Source organism: Neoarius graeffei, chromosome 4 (genome assembly GCF_027579695.1).
Source record: "Neoarius graeffei isolate fNeoGra1 chromosome 4, fNeoGra1.pri, whole genome shotgun sequence".
NCBI lineage: Eukaryota > Metazoa > Chordata > Actinopteri > Siluriformes > Ariidae > Neoarius > Neoarius graeffei.
The window spans coordinates 82,586,913-82,602,942 of record NC_083572.1 but is presented as its reverse complement, the minus strand read 5'-3'; the positions used below and the strand labels follow the sequence as shown (position 1 = coordinate 82,602,942).

Below are 16,030 nucleotides of genomic sequence, written 5' to 3'. Positions count from 1 at the left end.
ACAGCAACAGAGGTGAGTTGAACTCAAAAGTACAGCGTCGCCCCCTGTCGGCTAAAAGATAAACTACAGAGACCGTTTATTACAGCATCAGTACAAAACATTTCAGATTTCCAAACATTACTCTTCGAAAAACATAATCTCATCTCATTATCTCTAGCCGCTTTATCCTGTTCTACAGGGTCGCAGGCAAGCTGGAGCCTATCCCAGCTGACTATGGGCGAAAGGCGGGGTACACCCTGGACAAGTCGCCAGGTCATCACAGGGCTGACACATAGACACAGACAACCATTCACACTCACATTCACACCTACGGTCAATTTAGAGTCACCAGTTAACCTAACCTGCATGTCTTTGGACTGTGGGGGAAACCGGAGCACCCGGAGGAAACCCACGCGGACACGGGGAGAACATGCAAACTCCGCACAGAAAGGCCCTCGTCAGCCACGGGGCTCGAACCTGGACCCTCTTGCTGTGAGGCGACAGCGCTAACCACTACACCACCATGCCACCCGAAAAACATAATGTTAAAGAAAAATGTTTGTATGTCAGGAAAGAAAGGAATATATTGTAGTCAGATTTAAAAAAAAAAAACATAATGAAGGCTGTTAGGTTTTGCTGCAAAACTAAGAAGGAAGTGTGACAAAGTATCCAGAAGAACTGTGGCTGGTTCTGTAAGATGCTCAGTAAAACCTACAGCTCATTTCCTTATCAAACTGCACTCACTGTACCTGAGACTACTGTTTAAGGAAATAAAAAGCAAAGGGTCATCACATAAAATATTGAGTTTGTTTAGTTTATTACTGTTTAGTGCACATCGTAGTGTTTTTCTCACAAGTACAAAGATTTAATTTCATTATTTTTGAAGTCAGCATTTCTTTACATGTGACTAAGACTTATATAGAGTAGAGTGGGGGGAAAAGCCCCCCTTAAGGAAAATTCAGTTTTTCTCCAAGTTGAAATGAACCATGTGTTTAGTTTTAATCATAGTTTTTGACAACAGTGACATGAACAATAATGCCACCTAAAGTTTGCCTAAAGTTAATACTTAAATTTTTTTTAACAAAAACAAACATTGTGCCAAAGGGGCCTTTTACCCCCCAGTGGGGTAAAAGGCCCCCTGAGGTGGGGCAGTAGGCCCCCTCACTCAAAAAAAGCTGCTTGGATAGCAAAAGTGTTTACTTAAGCCTATATGTGAAAGAAACAAGAAAATATCCCTGAATTAATGAATAGATACATTATTTTATTCTATTTCGCATTTTAATTTCAATTTTTTTTAAAATTTCAATTATTTTTAATATTAAGTTCAAATTACTTGCTTTACTCAACCAGGTAAGCGAGATTTTATTAAAAACTATGTATCTACTATTCAGAAATGTATGAAATACAGTAATTATGATAAAAGGAAATGATGCCCCCTGGGGGCCATTTACCCCGCCATTAAGGGGGCGTTTTACCCCACAGACTACACTTTTACAAAAAAGGGTCTTACTTTCAAAATGTGATTCAACTTTTTATACCTAATGTATTTTTTTTAACGTACTGACTTGTCTACTCATACCACATACACAGCTGTGATATCTGACGAAATAGCAGCTATCTAAATACAGTTTTACTGATATCTGAAAATTATATCACTTACCATGAAATTTGATTTCTCTCCGCTGCGTTGCTGATATGCAATCCACAGTGGATATTTGTATATTCCCGTTGTCAAGCCAGTCCATAGCAACATTAGAAATGTAACTTTGCGCCATCTGGTGGTTATTTTGGGTAAAACAGGCCGGGGGCGTATTACCCCACTCTACTCTAAGACAATATGCATATAGGCTATCACATGACTCCACGAAGATATGAAATTTATCTTTGAGTGGTGAATGTACAGTATATTTCACGAGTGAGTGAAGTGAACAAGTGTATAATATTTTTCAACACGGGAAGATAAACTTCATATCTTCGCGTCATCGTGTAATGTTCTTTATATTATATGGGCACATCCACACAAAAAAATGCAAGTTAATCAAAATTTTAATTTTGAACTGGTTCGCCATTTTGAAAATGCTCATCTCGTCAGCAAGAAAACACTGCGAGTTGTCAGGTGCGCGGTAAGAGGCGGATGTTAGTGTAGAAGCAGTTTATTTACAAAGGCGAAAAACACACACAGGCAAACAGTCCAAATCAGCAGGCAAAATCCAAAACGTAAAACAAGCAAAGGGTCAGGCGAGGCGCAAACAGGATATCACAGGCAACGAGAAAATGGGAACGAGGAACAGGTTCAGGAACTTAAACATGGGTAACAAAGCTTGGTAATGCATACTGACATAGTGTAATACTTCACACTGATAGTGGGTCTAAACAGTCCTTATATAGGTGCACATATAGCTCCTTAATTATGTTCAGGTGTGCATCGTTAACGGCATGCGTGCAAGAGTCTGCCCGATGCGCGCACAGCCCGGGGCATGCTTGAGAGTTCTTCAGGTATACGTGCCGCAGCACGCAGGACTGACAGACTCTGACTTGGGCCCGGACTCGGGCTCGAGCTCTGTACTTGGCTTGGGCTCAAACTGTGGAGATGACTGGCTCTGGACTGGACTTGGGCTCTGGACAGGAAGCATGTTCAGACTTTGGACTTGACTTGAACCCTGGATTTGGCTTGGCTCCAGGACTGAAAGTGGGCTCGTGCTCTAGGCTGGACTCAGGCTCTGGGCTGGACTCTGGCTCCAGCTCAGGAGATAACTCAGGCTTGAGCTCTGGATCTGGCTCGGACTCAGGGCTGGTAGTGTGCTTGAGCTCTGGGCTGGATTCGAGCTCTGTAGATGACTTCAGCTCTGGACTGGACTCGGGCTCGGGGGTTACTCAAGCTCTGGACTGGACTCCAGACTTGACTCTAGTTCGAACTCTGGACTTGACTTGGGTTCTGGACTTGACTTAGACTCTGAACTGGACTCAGGCATAGGCTCCAGCTCTGTCAGCACATTGCTATGGTCCTGGTCAGGACCCGGCAGCAGGACAACGACGACGCCTTCATGGCCGGGTGGCGGCGGGATGACGACGCCTTCATGGCCGGGTGGCGGGATGACAACATCCTCATTACTAGCTGAGGCAGCTCCATTGTCATTGGACAGTGGTTCTGGAACAGGCTCAGGTTCTGGCATTGGCTCAGACTCTGGAGATGGCACTGGTTCTGGAACAGGCACTGGCGCTGACTCTGACTCTGGTGCTGGCACTGGTTCTGTAGCAGACACTGGTGCTGACTCTGACTCCAACTCTGGCCCTGGCTCAAAATTTTATTTTTGAACTGGTTCACCATTTTGAAAATGCTCATCTCGTCAGCGGAAAACACTGCGAGTTGTCAGGTGTGCAGTAAGAGGTGGCTGTGAGTGCAGAAGCAGTTTATTTACAAAGGTGAAAAACACACACAGGCAAACAGTCCAAATCGGCAGGCAAAATCCAAAATAAGCAAAGGGTTGGGCGAGGTGCAAACAGGCAACAAGGGAACGAGGAACAGGTACAGGAATCAGGAAACCCAGAAATCAAACACGGGTAACAAGGCTCGGTAATGCGTACTGACATAGTGTAATACTTCGCACCGATAGTGCATCTAAACATTCCTTATATAGGTGCACATATAGCTCCTTAATTATGTTCAGGTGTGCATCATTAACGGTGTGCATGCAAGAGTCCGCTCAACACGCACGCAGCCCGGGGCGTGCCTGAGAGTTCTTCAGGTGCATGTGCCACAGCTCGCAGGACTGACACGTGTGATATCATCGGAGTGAAATATGGGGAATTATTATACATACAGGATACTTTTTTGATGGAATAAAAACATGTATTCTGTTCTCTTCTATCATTGGCATCCTTCATGTGGTGGAGCCACTGGAGGGGCGCGTGGTCCGAACAGAGAGTGAAAGGGCGCCCCAGCAGGTAGTATTGGAGGGCGAGGACCACCCACTTGATGGCAAGACACTCCTTCTCAATTGTGCTGTACTTGCTTTCACGCATCGACAGTTTCTGGCTGATGTACAGCACGGGGCACTCCTCACCCTCCACCTCCTGGGACAAAACGACCCCCAGCCCTCTGTCTGATGCATCAGTCTGCAAAATAAAGGGGGGAGAGAGAAGTCAGGGGAGTGTAAAAGTGGCCCCCCACACAGTGCAGCTTTTACCTCAGAGAAGGCCTGTTGGCACTGCTCCCGCCACTGGACCGGATCTGGAGCCCCCTTTTTAGTGAGATTGGTTAGCTGGCTGGTGACGTCCAAATAATTAGGTAGAAACCTATGATAATAGCCAGCCAGCCCCAAGAACCGTCTCACCTCTTTTTTTGGTCTTGTGCCTCGGGCAAGCTGCAATCGCTGCAGTCTTGTTAATTTGGGGACGCACCTGCCCATGACCCAAGTGGAACCCCAGATACCGTACTTCTAACTGCCAAATTGCACACTTTTTCAGGTTAGCTGTGAGGCCCGCTCGCCTCAGCGACTTTAGAACGGCCCTCAGGTGTTCCAAGTACCGCGGCCAATCATGACTGTTGATTATTATATCGTCCAGATAGGCAGCGTGAGGGCGGAGGACCCTGTCCATAAGCCGCTGGAATGTAGCGGGCGCCCAAAACAACCAAAAGGGAGCATGAAAAATTGGTGTAAACCAAACAGTATGGAAAAGGCCATTTCCTCTCGGAATAGAGGAGTCAAGGGGATCTGCCAATATCCTTTTGTTAGATCCAGTGTCGAATAAAAGCGAGCAGCACCTAACCGATCAAGCAACTCATCAATGCGAGGCATTGGGTATGTGTCAAATTTAGACACCATGTTGACATTTCTATAGCCCACACAGAACTGGACCAACCCGTCGGTCTTGGGAACCAGGACCACTGGGCTGCTCCAGTCACTGTGGGACTCCTCGATTATACCCATTTCGAGCATGGCCTTGAGTTTGTCCTGAACCACCTTTTTCTTGTGTTCAGGGAAATGGTAAGGGTGGCTACACACTACCAGCCCCGGGAGCGTTTCAATGTGGTGTTCTATGAGGTGGGTACGACCAGGAAGGGGCGAGAACACGTCGGAAAATTTCTTTTGCAACTTGGCCACCTCCGTGAGTTGGGCCAGTGAGAGGTGGTCTCCACAAGGGACCGGAGTGGTCCGAGATGTTATCTTTTTCACTCCAGCCCCAGCTCCGCCTTCTCCAGGACTACCGACGCCAACACCACGAGGACCCCCTCATTCCAGCGTTTTAAAAGGTTGAGGTGGTAGATTTGCAATGCCCCACCCCTATCTGTTCGCCTCACCTCATAGTCGACATCACCGACTCGCCGTGTGACCTCAAAGGGTCCTTGCCACTTGGCGACTAATTTGGAGCTCGACGTGGGCAATAATACAAGCACTTTGTCTCCTGGCATGAACTCTCTAAGGCACATGCCCCTGTCATACAGCCAGATTTGACGTTCTTGTGCCTGCCGCAAATTCTCCTGGGTTAGGTGCATGAGGGTGTGGAGTTTTGCATGCAGGTCAAGAACATACTGGATTTTGTCTTTGCTAGGCGACGGTCCCTCCTCCCAATTTTCTCATAGCATGTCCAGAATGCCACGCGGCTTATGCCCATATAATAATTCAAATGGAGAAAACCCCGTGGAGGCTTGCGGGACCTCTCGTACTGCGAATAACAGGGGCTCGAGCCACTTATCCCAATTATGCGCATCTTCACTTACGAATTTCCAGATTATGTTCTTGAGTGTTTGGTTAAATCGCTCTACTAAGCCATCCATTTGTGGGTGATAGACACTGGTGCGGATAGACTTAATCCTCAATAACCCATACAGTTCGCGCAGTGTGTGTGACATAAACGAAGTGCCTTGGTCTGTCAGGATTTCTTTCAGAATCCTGACCCGGTAGATAAAGCGGAAGAGCGCTTCCACAATACTGTGTGCTGAGATATTGCGGAGAGGCACTGTTTCCGGATATAGCGTTGCATAGTCCACCAGAACTAAAATAAAGCAATATCCCCATGCTGACCGATCTAATGGCCCAACGAGATCCATCCCAATTCACTCAAATGAGGTCTCAATTAGAGGAAAAGGCCACAACACCGCTTTTGGAGTGGCCGCGGGATTTACTAATTGGCATTCACGGCATGCCACACACCACCGACAGACGTTCCCACGAATCCCTGACCAATAGAACCGGGCCATTATTCGGGCTAGTGTTTTATCTTGCCCTAAGTGTCCAGCCATGGGATTAAAGTGAGCCGCATGGAATACGAGTTCCCTACGGCTCTTTGGGATTAACAACTGGGTTATTCGTTCCTTAGTTTGAATGTCCTGCGTCACTTGGTACAATCTATCTTTAATAATAGCAAAATAAGGGAAGGTCAGTGCCGCACTTGGCTGAAGAGTTTGACCATCGATTACTCTCACTAGGTCAAACACATGCCGCAGAGTCTCATCTCGTGACTGCTCTAACGGGAAATCCCCAAGGGAATCTCCGAGAGAGGAAGGAGGAGCGGGTTGCTCCTCACTCTGACGTGGTGTTGACGTAGATGGCTCTGTGACAGCTTTTCCAGTCAATGCCACACCAGGATCTTCCCGTGACCTACTAGTGCAGGACCCACTACGTGTTAAATATTCCATCAGCTTTTTAAACCCTGGCCAATCAGTACCCAAAATCAACGAGTGGGCAAGACGAGGACTAACTGCCTCCTTTATGCATTTGGCCCCAGAATAGAATACGGACAGACACTAAAGGATAATTGTGAACATCCCCGTGCACACACAACACTTTCACCACTTGTGCTCTCCCCAATGCCTCAACTTTCACCAGTCGTTGGTGAATTGAGGTCTGATTACAACCGGAATCCACCAAAGTGTGATATGTATCCCCCTTGAACACTTACCGGTATGTGATACGTTCCGGCCCGATCGGGGGCGGTTTCTGGCGCGACGGGGATCCGGATTACAGCTTCCACCTCCCTTGCGGAGCTCCGACTCTGGAGATGCTCCAATTCCCCACCGCGCCAGCACACCGGCCCAGGCTTTCCCTCTGCACTGGTGTTATGGGTGTCACTCACCTGAGGAGGAGACAACAAAGACACAGAAGAGGAAGATGGGAGGACATCACAGGTGCGACAGGTCAGCTGGGGAGGAGCCGGCCGCTGCCTCCGTGGCAGGGGAACAGGGTGGGGAGTGGGACAAGAGACGGGGGGAAGAGAGAGAGAAGAGAAGCGAGGGGAGATGCCTCGTCTGCCTGCCATCGGCACCGCCTCCAGATGGTCCTCTGCCAGCTCGATGGCTCGTTCCAGCGACGCCGGGCGATGACACTGGACCCATTCCGCCATTCCTTCCGGAAGTTGAGACATAAACTGTTCCAGTGCCACCAGATCGATGATCTCATTGGCGTCATGGTCTTCCGCCCTCAGCCACCACCGGCAGGCGTCCCGGAGTTGCTGGCCAAATGCAAACGGCCGGCCGACCTCCAATGCCAGCATCCGGAAGCGCTGGCGATGTTGTTCCGAGGAGCGGCCGACCCCCTGCAGGATGGCTTTCCTCAGGTCAACATACACCAGTCGGCTGTCAGCAGGGAGAGCTGTCAGCTGTCAGCAGGGAGCTGCTGCGCTGCGAGCTGTGCCTCACCAATCAGGAGCAGGAGCTCCAGTGGCCACCCCCACGCCTTGGCTGCTTGCTCAAAGAGGGTGAGGAACGCTTCTGGATCGTCCTGCGGGCCCATCTCCGTGAGGGTGCTGGCTGCGGTGGTCGACGCCCCTGCTGACACGAGCAGGTGCCGGAATGCCTGGCGATCTTCCTGCTGGGACAGCATCAAGGCTTCAAAGCGTTGCTCTTGTTCCTTTCGGAAGGTGATCAGCGCTTGATGCTGGTTCTGCTGGGCGGTAGCGAAGGCAAGGATGAGCTCTTTGAATGGGGAGGACTCCATGGGGTGGTTCCCTTCTGTGCTCCCAGGTTTTGGCACCATTGTAGCAGTTCCTGATGTGGGTGGAGCACAGAAGCATGGCAGGCGAAAGTTGTTGGTCACACACAAACACTTTATTTCACTTATTTCAGCTTTTCAGCACTCACTCACTCACTCACTCACTCACTCAACACGCACACATGCATTGTGGTCGGGAGAGAGCCCCTTTTCATTGCTCTCTCCCTCCTTTTATGCTCCGTCCCTGTAACAAACACACACACATTAATTGACAGCAGGTGGAATGACTTAGCCACTTACCTTCCATGACCCCGCCTTCCATTCACAGACTGCTGCTTGGCCACGCCCCCACTGCCACAGACGCCTTGAACACCCGAAAGGCTACCAAAATTTTGCAAAATATTCTTCTTGCATATTTACAAGCAGTGGTGAACAGTTACTTTTAGAGCTGGGACTTCAGCTCAGTCAAAACTTAGCCAGACACACCAAAAAAGCAACAGGACAAAGGATTTTGCCAGGGTTTAGTAGCAGGGTGCCAGGTAACTCCACTGTGTGTACCTGTTGATGTTGATTTTAAAAGTAACTAAGTAAATTACATAGGGAAATTAATACTTAAGTCTGAGTGAAAAATACTGTGGTGAGCATGGAAGAAAAGTCTGGAGATAGAACTCTTAGTTTCTCAGCTGTTAGCCTGTGCTACTTGCTCTCAACAGTACTGGCTTGACTGCTTTATTAGTGTTCGCTAACACTACTGATGAACGCTACACCAGCTGAAAGGTAACTTCACTGCTGCGCTGACAACACCGGCTCGCGGTTAAAGACCAAGAGAAATGTACCCCCTTCCTCCTTAAATAATAATAGTACAAGTCCCGACAATGAAAACCCACATCATAAATGTCAGGAACATTCAGAATTTGTCGAGTTTAGATTTCCCGCCAAGGGAATCCCGGTATCAACATCACCATTATTAGCTGGCTTTCCCGTGATGTCATGAGTGTGAGTGGTTTTACCGGTGGTTTTTCCACTGACGTCCATACAGTGTAGCTTCTGTCCAACTCTCTGCTAGATTACATTAATTTTGACGGAAACTTATGACAGAACATGACATAGAAAGAGAGACAAATCGTTAAACTATAATCTATGACTGTTATGGAGAAGAAGGGGGGAGAGAAAAAAGGGAAAGCATCTGGAAACTGCTGTATCACTGCCGGGTGCAGCAACACAAATGCCATGGAGGGAGTGGCCCTGTCCCTTTTCCCAAAAGATAAAGTTAATCACTAATTAGTCAAGACTGCTACAATTAACTGCAAAATATTTTGTTTCCAACATTCTGTAATATTACTAACTTGAGGAATGCATCTTCAACTTCCAGTCATCCAAACCCCTTAAGGCGCAGAGGTGAGCTTTCACCAGTGCAAAAATGTCCCGAGACATGGTCCTACCGGGCTGTGTTTGTGCTGGTTCATGAGGGCTAGGGGATGCTGTGAATCATATGGAAACTCAAGGCATAGAGTAGAGCTTGCACTGGGGCAAATAACATCATGAGGCGTGGTCCTACCAGGCCATACTCATGCTTGTTCATAGGGGATCATGTAGCAGGAGGTACATGCGGAATTTGGCCTTGCTGCAAACTTCCCTGGCCAAGTTATGAATTTTTAAAGTCTGCTTGGATCAGTGAATCATATAGAAACTCAAGGCACAGAGTAGAACTCGTGCTGGGGCAAATAACGTCCCGAGGCATGGTCCTACTGGACCGAGCCCATGCTAGTTCATAGGGGATCGCGTAGAAGGAGGTGCCTGCAAAATTTGGCTTCACTGGGACCTCCGGCGGTAGAGTTATGAGCATTTAAAGGCCGGCTGAAGCCATGGATCAAATTGAAACTTAAAATTCATCCTTGTCACTGACCCCACTCTCATCGGACAATTCTGGCTCGCATCGGTATGGTTAGATACCTCTCTTTTCTTCCCTATTGCTGGTCACTTCTTCTTCCTCTGTCAGTACATCGTCATCAACTTGAACTGACAAAAAACTACTAAAACTTAAAGTTTCTCCCCCACTAAATTCCTGCTCAATTTGGTTGCACATGTTGTTGTTTGTGGCCGACACACACCCGTGACGTCACGCGGCTCCTGTCTGCTACTTCCGGGCGGTTCTAAAATTGCAAAATTTACTTGGCTTTTGTCTGCGAATATATCCGCTACCGTGTGGTTTAGAGAATAGTTGCCTCTGTCCAGGAACTCTAAACCTCGCCAAATTTAACTACTATTCTGTTTTAGCACAAAAAAACGCATTTCTCTAGGCCTTTAAGCTCGAGTTGGCCTTCGAGAAGGCCGAGGGCGATAAATTTTTGGTCCCTCCCACTATAAATCAAAATCTGTTTGGTTAATTCATCTGTCACTTCCTACATAAACATACACTGCCATGGCCTTCTGTCCCAGCAAATGAAGTCCTAACCAATGAGTGAGCCAGCTCTAAACTCTTTTCAGCCTAGTGACAACAAACAAAAAAATCTCATTGGATAACTCTGTTTTAATGTTTTCAGGACAGTAACCCGTTCATTTCTGAAGCAAATTTGACAGGAAATGAGGCTAAATTAGAATTAGAAGAGAATAATTATAATGAAATTATAAATAATGAAGGCAATTAAAGAATTAAAGAAATTAAATATAACATATGAAATGCTGATATGTTTGGGCCTTCTCTGAATGCCTAGAAGGCCCTGACGGTTCCCTTCTGCTTACAAGAGAAAAACACACCGTACCAACGGACATCGAAAAACTGGAAAGGAGAGTGTGTATGTATAATAATAATAATAATAATAATAATTTTTAATTCATGGTATATCAGATATATTCCATTCCGCTAGCATGATATTGAACTCATCTTAGACTCATTCAGTGTCATGCTAGCGGAATGGAATATATCCGATATACCACTCAATGCCAGCCAATATTATTTAAATATGTCACTCAGATCTGCAATGTATTTCGTATGAAAAATGTGAGTTTTTCAACATGAGAAGATAAACTTCATATCTTCAAGCCAACGTGTGATTTTCTTTTTATTATACCAACACATTCATAAACAAAATGTACGCAAATTTATCAAAACAATTCACTGATTTCTTCACAAGTGACATATAGAGATTTATGTCACGGTTTTGGTTCTCCATGTCCCAGATGTAGCTCGTATAAAACTAAAACACTCATGTCCATATATATATATATATATATATATATATATATATATATATATATATATATATATATATATATATATATATATATATAAAATCTTGGCCAGTGATGCAATGTTGTTCTTCCAGGAGAAGTCATCTGTGATGTGCACCCCCAAGGAATTTGGTGCTGCTCACCTGTTCCAAAGCAGTTTCATTGATAGTCAGCGGGGATGCTGGGTGTGGGCCTTCTGGAAGTCAATAACAATCTCTTTTGCTTTTTCCACATTTAGGGAGAGATTGTTATTCATGCACCACATGGCCAGTTGGGTTACCTCATTTCTGTCATTTGCTTCGTCATTGTTTCTGATGAGACCCACCACAGTTGTGTCATCAGCAAATTTGCAGAAGTGGTTGGAGCTGTATGTTGGAACACAGTCATGGGTCAGCAAGATGAACAGCAGAGGACTGAGCACACACCCTTAGGGGGCCCGTGTGCTTAGTGTGATGGTGCCTGATGCCTTGTTGCTGATCTTTACTGATTGCATTCTCTCAGAGAAAAAGTCCAGCAACCAGTTACAGAGTGAGGTGTTCAGGCCCAGCAGGTCGAGTTTCCCTATCAGCTGTTGAAGGATGATGGTATTAAATGCTGAACTGAAGTCTAGGAACAGCATTCTCACATGTGAGTCTTTTGTGTCCAGATGGGTGAGGGCAACATTGAAGGCAGAGGAGATTGCATCATCAGTGGACAGGTTGGACTGATATGCAAACTGAAAAGGGTCCAGGGTGGGAGGAAGGATGGACTTTATATGTTTCATGACTAGCCTTTCAAAGCACTTCATGATCGTGGGGGGAAATGCAACACGGTGGTAGTCACTGAAGCAGGATGGAGATGACTTCTTTGGCACAAGTATGATGGTGGTGGTGGTTTTGAAGCATCTGGGGACAACAGCCTGACTCAACGAGGTGTTAAAAATGTCTGTGATTACATCATTCAGCTCTTCTGCACAGTCTTTCAGCACCCAACCAGGGATGTTGTCCAGACCTTGCGGATGTTGATCTTACTGAGCATTTTTTTTATCTTAGCTGAGCTAAACTCAGAACCTGGTCACAATAAAATGCAATTAAAACTGCAATAAAACTATATCGAGAAACTATATAGCCGACATGTAAAGGCAAAATATTAATTTATATAGCTAATTTATCTATTGAATTTATTCATAGAAATGATATTGTTGCAGTTGTAGAGCACAACAGGTATTGCTGCCACCTCACAGCTCTGGTTCGATCTTGAGCCCAAATTACACTCTGTGTGCAGTATCACATGTTCTCCCAGTGTTGATGTGGGTTTCCTCCAGGTTCTCCGGTTTCCTTTCTCCTTCCAAAAATGTGCCAGTAGGTGCACATTGCCCCTGAGTATGAATGAAAGTCTGAATGTGTCTTTGTGTCTATGTGGTGTTCTGCTATGAATTTGCTTGTCTTTCCTGCCTCATGTCAAGTGTTCCTGGGATACTTCATGTTCAAGGTTCAATTTTAATTGTCATGTGCACAAAAAATCAAGGACAATTAATTGTACACTGAAATGCTTGTTATGAGGCTCAGGTAGGCTACTTAATTTCTCATCTCATTATCTCTAGCCGCTTTATCCTGTTCTACAGGGTCGCAGGCAAGCTGGAGCCTATCCCAGCTGACTACGGGCAAAAGGCTGGGTACACCCTGGACAAGTTGCCAGGTCATCACAGGGCTGACACATAGACACAGACAACCATTCACACTCATATTCACACCTATGGTCAATTTAGAGTCACCAGTTAACCTAACCTGCATGTCTTTGGACTGTGGGGGAAACCGGAGCACCCGGAGGAAACCCACGCGGACACGGGGAGAACATGCAAACTCCGCACAGAAAGGCCCTCGTCGGCCATGGGGCTCGAACCTGGACCTTCTTGCTGTGAGGCGACAGCGCTAACCACTACACCACCGTGCCGCCCGGGGAAAGAGATTATATATAAATATAATATATACACAGAATATGCAGAATATACTGTATTAGGGAACTGGTATGTATGCTTAGTCAGTAAGTAGGTAAAGTGCAGATCTTAACTGTAAATGCTGGAATATATGCAGTCACAGTCTGGGAACAAGAGTGCAAAAGGTAGTAAAATAAATAGTAGCTGTGTGCAGTTGTTGTGTCTGAACAGTCATCTACAGACACAGGATTAGGAGTATAATCCTTTTCATCTTTCTTGATGGCCCTGAAAAACAAGATAAAAAAACAAACAAACAGATGAAGCAGCAGTACAAAGTAGCACTTAAAATGCAATTAAACTGGATGTAGTAGGGGTGGTGTAGTGGTTAGCGCTGTCGCCTCACAGCAAGAAGGTCCGGGTTCGAGCCCCGTGGCCGGCGAGGACCTTTCTGTGTGGAGTTTGCATGTTCTCCCCGTGTCTGTGTGGGTTTCCTCCGGGTGCTCCGGTTTCCCCCACAGTCCAAAGACATGCAGGTTAGGTTAACTGGTGACTCTAAATTGACCGTAGGTGTGAATGTGAGTGTGAATGGTTGTCTGTGTCTATGTGTCAGCCCTGTGATGACCTGGCGACTTGTCCAGGATCTACCACAGTCAGCTGGGATAGGCTCCAGCTTGCCTGCGACCCTGTAGAACAGGATAAAGCGGCTAGAGATAATGAGAGATGAGACGATTGATTCATTCATCCATTCATCTTCAGTAACCTTTTTTCCCCTCTTCTGATTGGTTGTGGATCCAGTCGCGAATTTTCTTTTTGCAGGGTGACCTGGAAAGCTCATCAATATTCATGAGGAAAGTGCTTTCTGATTGGCTGGTAAATAAGGAATGCGCTATCTGATTGGTTAGAGTTAGGGTTAGGCATTCACCAACCAATCAGACAGCACTCTATTTATGAATATTGATATGATTTCGTGGACGCGATGCCAGCATTTAAAGCGGGATTGTGGAACAGGGTTGAGATTGAGACCGCATCCTGTGGTACAGTTCCTATTTCCCTATGTAAGCGCACCAGATTGTGTATAAAGTAATAGCATTTTAGATTCTATGTAGTGACTTTTACGTGCACTACGAAGCCATTTAGGATACAGCCCCAAATACCCGTCCACCAGACGGCTGTGATCCGCCAGGTGGCGCTGTAGAGCGGGACTCGGCGCTGTTTATATCCGCATGTACACACAGGCTGTAGTTTTATACAAACACAGAAACAGAAGCATGGCGAGTGAAGAAAGAACACAGAGTTTTTCCCATCCAACAAGAACTAAATTCTCACCAACATCATGCATTGGCTGCATCCTGCGGGTTTTATTTATTGCAGTAATACACATGGCACAGGCCAACAAGCAAGGTAACTATCTCTCTCTCTCTGTGTGTGTGTGAGAAGGGCCTTTGGGGCTCGTTTTTCCGATATCTGTTGAGTCTGTGTTTGGTGTAGCTGGATGGCTGTTTAACTGCAGGCTAACACCAGTTAGCATGTTGGATTGCCAAATGCTATTCTAGCTTTAGCATGTTAGTTGAAATATACAGTAGTGCTCAAGTAGTATCCAAGTAATATGAAAATGGCATGCATGCTTTATATATATATATATATATATATATATATATATATATATATATATATATAAAATTATAATAAAATCTCACGTCGCTGAGTGGAGTGTACACTGCCAGCTCATACTGCCTAGCTAAAGCTGAAGCTAACTATCCACTGACTAACCTAGCAGCCTCGCCTTATTGCCCTTATTAACTAGCTTTTTTTTTTAATTATCCTTTACATTTTCATGTTTAAGTTGTCATTATGAGGGGAAACCCATTTTTGCTGCTTTGTTTGTTTGAGGCGTTGTAGGTCGAGAGTTTCTTGATTTAACGCTAGCACTGGAAGCTTCTCCAACAAAACTAGCTTTTAGCTATAGAGGACGCGGGAGTAACTAGGTCTCTTTTAAAAAAAAAAAAAAAACTCTTCCACTGTTTTTTGTAAAGCAAAAAAACATTTTTTAGTCTTTGGAAGTTTTCACTTCAACTCTACTAGCTTGTTAGCTAAACAGTGTGTGAGACTTGTAGTGCAGGCCTGTGTGTGTTTGTCAGCTCTGACATGTCATGTTATGTCAACCTAGTTCACAAAAAAAAAAAGCAGGGGGTCACTCACTGAGCAGTCCGCATTCCAAACAGCTCCTTGCTACCTACATAACTGCACTACGGCGCTTATAAAAACCACGGCGTGTAGTGTTCTATATGTCTAATGAAGTGTCATTTGGGATTCAGCCATAGGGTTTGTACAGAAGTTTGAGTGTGGATGCATTAAGATATGAAAGGCTGCTTCTTCTCTGGTTGGCTTTTAGATAAGGAATGAGAAATGTGCCAGTACAGGGTGAAATTAAAAAGCTCACAAAATTACAAATGAATGAATAAAGTTTTGTAGATAAATTAGACCAAAGTGAAATGGCAGTGCTTGGCTTGAGGAAAAAAAAAAATTTGTTTGCTGGCTTGATCCATATCAAATACAGACAAAAACACTTTAAAACATTTATATTGTTGACTGAAATACTGGTGATTGAATCTGTTCAGTCCTTACATGTGCTGTTTTAAGATTTGAAATGGCACTTTCTAATTCAAATATGAGTGATTCCACACTTATGGGTACTGAAATGGGGACATGAACTTATTCACCTAAAACCATTTCTTTTTTTACCATCAGGTCACAAAACATGTAATCTTTTTAATGAATGATATATTAAAAGATTAATTTTCTGAGATGTAATAAAAACATATTTATATGCCAAAGTCAAGCCTATGAGTTCCAAAATGATGTCTGTTACATTACTTCTGTTACGATTGTCCATCTCGCGTCTGTTACAAATTAATTACAATCTAGCTATATACCATGTTAATCTTATTGAAAGAATGTGTATGTTTATTCTACT

At 45.2% G+C, this 16,030-nt stretch overlaps 1 protein-coding gene across 2 annotated transcripts in view; it reads left to right on the top strand.

Annotated features, from left to right (window-relative positions):
• The first annotated feature begins 14,294 nt into the window (after window positions 1–14,294).
• The window catches only part of tmem131 (transmembrane protein 131), a 107,840-nt gene continuing 106,104 nt past the window's right edge, over window positions 14,295–16,030 (top strand). For both annotated transcript variants that reach the window (XM_060919845.1, XM_060919844.1), the window contains exon 1: window positions 14,295–14,457. In XM_060919845.1, the coding sequence (XP_060775828.1) occupies window positions 14,325–14,457 (133 nt within the window). In that variant the 5' untranslated portion in view covers window positions 14,295–14,324. The remainder of the gene's footprint in view (window positions 14,458–16,030) is intronic.